The 7,582-nt window shown below is 39.7% G+C and overlaps 1 protein-coding gene across 1 annotated transcript; it reads right to left on the bottom strand.

Moving 5' to 3' along the window:
• Window positions 1-4,962: 4,962 nt before the first annotated feature.
• Window positions 4,963-7,582, bottom strand: LOC111830932 (receptor like protein 30-like). Its single transcript, XM_023783791.1, has one exon. It carries the CDS (start codon window positions 7,580-7,582, stop codon window positions 5,183-5,185), a length of 2,400 nt encoding a protein of 799 aa, XP_023639559.1. The 3' UTR covers window positions 4,963-5,182.

Consider the following 7,582-nt stretch of genomic DNA (forward strand, 5'->3'; position numbering starts at 1 on the left):
GGGTAATTTCATATAAACCTCCTCAGTCAAATCACCATGGAGGAAAGCATTATGTACGTTCATCTGATGCACTTCCCAATTCTTTGCAGCAGACACTTCAATAACCATACGAACTGTAGTCATCTTCGCAACCGGAGCAAAAGTTTTGTCATAATCCTCTCCTTCAATTTGTTTATTTCCAAGAACCACCAACCTAGCTTTATGTCGTTCTATGGTACCATCGGATTTGTATTTGATGGTGTATACCCATTTACAACCTATTGCTTTCTTTCCAGGAGGTAATTCTTCCACAGTCCACATTTGCGTTTCTTCACAAGCATCAATCTCGGAACGCATAGCCTGGCGAAAATTTTCATCAAGAACAGCCTGTGCATACGTCTTTGGTATCGTTGTGCTCGTAATGGCATGGAGATACGCACAATGAGAAGCAGAGAACCGTGAAGAAGACAAGTAATTGTCAAGTGGATATAGACAATCACTCTCGGGAGCAACCATGTGAGCAGTGGCTGGATTCTTGATTGTGGGACAAACATAGTCACTAAATTTCTCGGGAGGTTTACGCACACGCTCACTACGACGAAGAGAAACAATAGGTGCATCCGTGTTTGTTGAAGTTACGTCTGCAGGTGGGAAAGAAGACAACGATGTACCAGGAATAGAGGCATTCGTAGGCACATAAGACGGGAGAGAAGATGACTGTTGCTCATTTGTCGGAATTGCAGTCGAAGGAACCGTATCGATCGGTCCAACTGAAGGATCGATCGATCCAACTGAGCAATCGATCGGTACAACCGAGTGATCGATCGGTTCAGGCACATCTGCCGGCGATGAAAGAACAGGATCATCAACATGATTCACGGGTGGAGTTTCGAAGTCATCATCAACCACAAATGTAGAAGGAGGGGAAGAATGAGAGTGAGAAGAAACATTATCCACCAGAGATGCATATGGGAATTGATCTTCACAGAATATAACATCACGTGAAACAGAGACCTTCCCAGTTTCTAAGTCATAAACTCTCCACCCTTTCTTACCAAATGGATAGCCAAGAAACAGAGAACGTGTACTGCGGCTTGCAAACTTATCACCCCGCTGATGTTGATTGTGAACATAACAAAGACAACCAAAAACACGAAGATGTGAGAGAGGGGGAGGACGATCATAAAGCAGCTCAGATGGAGTCTTACCGGCTAAAGGAGCTGCCGGTGTGCGATTAATAATGCATCCTGCTGCCAAGACACTTTGTCCCCAAAATTCAATCGGTAAAGAGGCTTGAAAACGCAACGCTCGTGCAATGTTAAGTATGTGACGATGCTTCCTTTCTACACGACCATTTTGCTGGGGAGTACCAACACATGATGTCTCATGGATAATTCCTTTTTCTCGAAAATACTGAGTGAGACAGATAAACTCAGTTCCATTGTCACTACGGATGCTTTGCACTTGTTTACAGAACTGTCTTTCAACCATAGCTATGAAAATTTTCAAATTCTCTGGTGCGACTTGTTTATTTGGAAGAAGATAAATCCAAAGTGCTCGTGAGAAATCGTCGAGAATAGTGAGAAAATATGTAGAACCACACAACGCGGGAGTCCGATATGGTCCCCAAAGATCACAGTGAACAAGTTCAAAAACACGAGTTGTTTTATTCAAACTAGTCGGAAATGTGTCACGACACTGTTTGGAGCGAATACAAATATCACATGCCTTGTGATCAAACTTGGAACTACTACTTAAAACCAGAAAACGATAAAGTTTCCAAAGCCTTCGAAGACGGGTGTCCCAAGCGTTGATGCCATAACTCCGGAGAAGTTATCTTTGTCGTATGCAACGCGGCTGCAACATCCATACTCTGAAAGAAATACAAACCATTATGGTGCTCCCCCGACCCAATCAGCATCCTGGTAATGCGGTCCTGGATCACACACAATGTATCAGTAATCTGGAAAACACAGCCACTATCTCTTGCCAACTGTGAAACTGAAATCAAGAGGCAGTCTAAACCATCAACAAAATATACACATCTTGAAGACTCAAATGTGCACCCAACTGAACTGTTCCTTGTTGAATAGACATAACATGTTCACCATTTGGAAGCTTAATGAGAACATGAGGCATAGTACAAATATTATCCAAGGTGGAGATAGAACCCGTCATATGGTGTGATGCACCTGTATCAATGATCCAAGAGGTGATCGGAATCTTACCAGTAAGTGTTGTGGAAGTTTTGTCACGTTCATCAAGAACCAGCTTCAAGCTCTCCCATTGTGCATTAGAAATCCCAATAAGGCCAACACGATCAGCAAGACTTAACACCGAATTAGCTTGGTGAACAACCGTCGTAGTGTTAGGTGCAGCTGCAACAACGGCGTGAGCCCGAGCTGTCGTATTTCCACGGCCTTTCCCCGCAGAAGACGCTTGATGTGTAGATGATGAGTTTGAACGTGAGCGTGAAGATGAAGCAGCCCGTTCAACCCACCAATCCGGATACCCAATTGTTCGAAAACAATTTTCAGCAAGATGACCTGTTTTCCCACAGCTAGCACACACAGGACGAGTACGATTAGTCGGAGCCGATCTCGATGAAGGTTGAGTTTGAACAGCAAAACTCATTTCTTCCACACGATTAACAAGAATACGACCAGCAGATTTGGCATCCTCGTCTTGCGTTAGAATCTGATATGCCTCATCAAGTGTAGGTAAAGGAACACGAGACAATAAGGAGAACTTCACAGCTCCATAGATCGTTTCATCAAGCCCCATCAAAAATTGATGAAGTTTGTCTTCCTCTCTCTCTTTAGCGATCTCTTCCACTGTTTTTGCTTGTTGGTAATCAGACAAACTCCTCCATAACTGAGTCAACTTCCCATAATAATCTTGCATCGTAAGTCCCTTTTGACTACAATTAGCGAGTTCAGCTTTAAGCCTTTGAACACGTTGGCCATTTTGGACTGAAAAACGCTGTTTAATATGTTTCCAGAGATCATGAGCATTCTCATGATTGGAGAGAGTCGTCCTGAGATTCTCATCAATCGTCAACTTCAGCCAAGAAATCACCATGGCATTGTTTGCGCCCCAATCTTCAAGATCCGCTGAATTGGGAGAAGGTTCTGGAATTGTCCCATCCACAAAGCCGAATTTCTTCCTCGCCATGAGAGGAAGACGAATGTTGGTAGACCACTCAGCATAATTAGGTCCACGAAGAAGAGGCTGAGAGATAACATTACCAGGATTGTCTCCAGAAGACAAATCATACGGATCTATTGTACGGCGTGTCTTATTTTGAACTCTAGCCATTGCCATCTCTTCACTCATGATACAAAACAAAACGATTTGCAGAGAAGATCTAGAGAGAAGAAGAAAAAAAATGAAACAAGATCAAGGATCGAAATAAACCAAAAAGTTTTGTATAATTTTGGCTTTTGGCTTTGATACCATGTCAGAGAACCATAGCGGCGTATAAAAGAAATTCTCTGTTATTGATCATTAGCCAAGGAGGCTTAGTATATATACAAATGATAACTCTAATCATATAGATAATAGAAAGACTAATCTACCCAGAAATGTGTAAAGACATGTAACGGTTATATACAAACATATAACTCTAACAAAAAAAAAAACTAATCACGAATTTTTTTCTTTTTTCTTTTTGTGTATTTCCTATAAAAAAATAATAATACAAGAATAATCTCTTCATTACCCCAAAACACAAAAAGCCGCATATATAACTCCAAAACCAGGAGACGTTGCATATATCTTTCGATACTCTTTGACAGCTTTCTCATCTGAAAGAACACCGAAATAATCTTAACATATATGCTCACGCGCGAACTTAACAAATATCTGAGATCAAAGAACGTGACCTTTGCTACAAGTTTGAGAAGAGAAACCACGACAAGCTGGACTAAGACACAACGCCGCAGCGGAGACGGCAACACTGCACAACGACAGATCTAAGATTTGGATACATTATGAGAATTAAGGGTTTCGTTCTTACTTCACACGTAATTAAGATTCACCATGCAATCTTAACCAGTTTTGATAGATGTACGTAGACTCTAATAAATTTTGTACGTCACTCTCATATCATATTCGTCAGTCGTCATGAATCATAATTCATAATCATATGATATTCAAAGGTCCCGAAACGGTCACGGTAATCCCGATGACACGTTAAAGTGAGGAAACAACATCGTATGCTCATTTTATTAATTAAGTTTCTCTTTTTTTTTGTAATAAAGTTTTAGACTTTTCTGCGTCGTTTAATATGGTTTGAAAAAAAAAAGAATAAAAGAGTTAAGTATGTAAAAGAAACAAAAAAAGAATTAAAGAGATCCTACAGGATTATACAAATTGTATTATAAGGTAGAAAATGATACTACTGGGGTGAGTGTAATTATCGAAATCTATGCCTTACTACATTTGCGTTCCTTGTTATGGAATCTTTGAAAGACAAAATATTTTTTACTTGTTAATTAGCTGATCAGTGGACTTTAGAAAAAGAAAAATACAAATTTAAAGAAATCTATTTTGAAACGAAATTTCCAACTATTTTGATTATTCTTTTTCGAAACAACACGATCGGTTAACACAAGGAAACGAAGCCATCTCCATGAGGTTGCGCAATAAAGCAGCCGTGTTTCATAAGCCATCTCTTATCTATCACCTCCGGCGTATATAGCTTACCGGCTACCTACTCGCCACGTGATGAGGTCAACACACATAATTTGAAAAGATCATTATAATAAATTTGCAATTTAGCTACAAATAATTTTTAATCTAATTGTAGCAAAAATATTATACAGCTTATAACAAAGAATTTATTTTTTATTTTGGAGTATAGTTCTTTTCCTTGAATCAACTTGTTCGTCATCTTTTTAACCAATCTGAATTCTAAAAATATGAACTTGCTCATTTTCATGACTAGAGACACTGTTACTAACTCTATCGTCCTTCTTCAAATAGATTTTACATATCTAATTTGTACGCTTCTATTTCACTTCCACTTTAGTTTCCAAAAACCTATATGACCCAAACTGCCACGTAAGAAATTTATTACAAAAACATAAATTAGAAAATTACAACATAGAAAAGAGTTTTCGGAGAACACATATCGTGACAAAATATTACAAACACGTACATAAGCCTGACAAATGCTTAGAGAGATGACAAGAGGAAGTGTTCAACGAGCGCTTCTGATGAAAACTCTGGACTTTTTTCTACCAAACTTTTCCATGAGCCACTCGTGCTTGTGTGAAACGAAGATATGTCCCATCACCAATCCACAAAAAACACCAGGTCCATACGCTATTGCCACTGCTATCCAATTAATAACTGGTTCCTCAGGTTCTACCGATTCCTGTGATGTAAGATTCGAGTCATGAGGTTTTCCACATACGTCCTCGAGATTGGAGAGTTTGGGATTGTCCATGAAGGAAGAACAATTTTGGCGCTGAAACTGTGTGCCTCGTGGTATTGGACCTTCGAGATTGTTGTGGGCAAAGTTCATGGTTGACAAAAAGGAGAGCTCACCAAGATCTCCAGGAATCTGACCTGACAGCTGATTCTGGGATAAATCTAATGACTCAAGAATTGTCAAATTTGCCAATGGTTGAGGTATATTGCTAGTGAAAGCATTATTCGACATGTTGAGATAACGTAATTCTTTCAGCAAGCCAATGGATTCAGGGATCTTTCCATCAAACATGTTGCTTGAAAAATCAATGGATGTATAATCTGTACGGATCTTCTCAAACTCTGTATCTACACCTTTGTGCACCATTTCCATTGAACTAATGTAAAAACCTGAACTGCTAAGGATGTAATATCCCATGTATGAGTCAAAGCTTAATGGATTCATTTGACTCATTTCAAGCCAATTGGAAAAATAGAAAGTGGGCAAGGTTCCACTAAAGTCATTATGTGAGATATCAATGACTTTTAATGTTTGAAACCCAGTGGAGCTAATTGGCCCATATAATTGGTTTGATCGTAGGATGAGGACACTTAACCGTGGAAGAGAACCCAACCAAGATGGAAACTTGTCATTGAATTTGTTTACTTCCACATTCAATAGTCTCATGAATGTGCAATTGATCAAGGATTCAGGGAGTCTTCCTTCCAACCGATTGCGACTAACATCAAGTGCCTGTAAATGAAAAGCATTGGCAAACACATCTGGTAGAATCCCACTGAAATTGTTCTTTCGTAGGTTAAGCACTTGAAGTCTTTCAACAAAACTCCTTACACATGGAGGAACCGAGCCGTTGAAGCTATTGTTGGACAAGTCTAAGAGCTCCAGCGATCTAAGCATGCAGATCCAGCGGGGAAATGGTCCATGGAATGAATTCGAATCAAGACGCAACTCACGCATTTGTGCTTGATCCATCATAACTTGAGATGATTTTCCGAAACTACTAAACGAGTTGTGAGAAAGCTTCAGCGATTCTAGTCTCAGTAAGCAACCTGGAACTTTGCCTTCTAACTTATTGTTGGAAAGATCTAACTCTGCGAGTTTGAGAAATTTGGATATCGATTCAGGGATTTGGCCATCGAATTTGTTATCAGAAAGGTCTAGAACACCAAGGTTGGACGATGACAGTATATTCCCAAAATCAATAGTTCCCTCGAACTGGTTTCTCGCCAAATCAGCCCATTGTAACGAAGGCATCGTAAACAAGGTCGTAGGGAAAGGCCCAGAAAATGAGTTGTTATGGAGATCTAATTCTTTGAGTGTGAGAAATTTAGATATGGATTCAGGGATTCGGCCATCGAATTTGTTATCAGCAAGGTATAGAAATTGAAGCCTAGAAAATAAAGATACGTTCCCAAAATCTATGGGTCCCGTGAAGTTATTTTCTCCCAGATTAACCCACTCTAACAAAGGAATCGTGAACAAGGATGTAGGAAACGACCCGGAAAATGAGTTTCCACGCACATAAAAAAACTTCAAGTTGTGGAATTGACTCATGTCGGGTAGAATCTCGGGTTCAAAGTAGTTATCATTGAGATCGAGTTCGAACAATTTCGTGAAGTTGGTAAAAAAAACAGAAAATTTGCCACTTAACTCGTTTCCATAAAGGGTAAGGGACCTAAGTTGGGTTAAGTTTCCAACTGAAGCAGGAACTTGACCAACTAATATGTTATACACAAGTGTAAGCTCCATGAGATCAGAAAGGTTTCCAAATGAAGAAAGAATCTCTCCGTAGAGATTGCACTTTAAAATGGATAGCCTTTGAAGATATTGGAGTTTGAAAAGACCACTGTTTGGTTTCAAAGAGTTGTTGAGAGCGAGGTTAAAAAGTTCAAGTGAAATCACCTGGCCAGATTTAGCATCGCATTTGACAGCCCCCCAAGAACAGCAATCACTACTCTTGTTCCATGAACTCATATCGTAAGCGCTACTAGAAGACTTCATATCTGCTTTAGGAAACTCGTGTTTGAACTCGAGAAGAGCATCTCGTTGGTCATGGCGGCAAAGATGGACGGTAGGAGAAGCAAGAGTGTGTAGAACGACAGAATCAAAGAAGAAGAAATACAAAGTAACAACAATACCAGAAAAGCATGGAATCATTATTACCAT

The sequence above is a fragment of the Capsella rubella genome, unplaced genomic scaffold, assembly GCF_000375325.1.
Source record: "Capsella rubella cultivar Monte Gargano unplaced genomic scaffold, Caprub1_0 scaffold_4, whole genome shotgun sequence".
NCBI lineage: Eukaryota > Viridiplantae > Streptophyta > Magnoliopsida > Brassicales > Brassicaceae > Capsella > Capsella rubella.

Bases quoted from the DNA above. Each gene is read 5' to 3' on its own strand.
- LOC111830932 (XM_023783791.1), bottom strand. From the start codon at position 7,582: ATGGTAATAATGATTCCATGCTTTTCTGGTATTGTTGTTACTTTGTAT.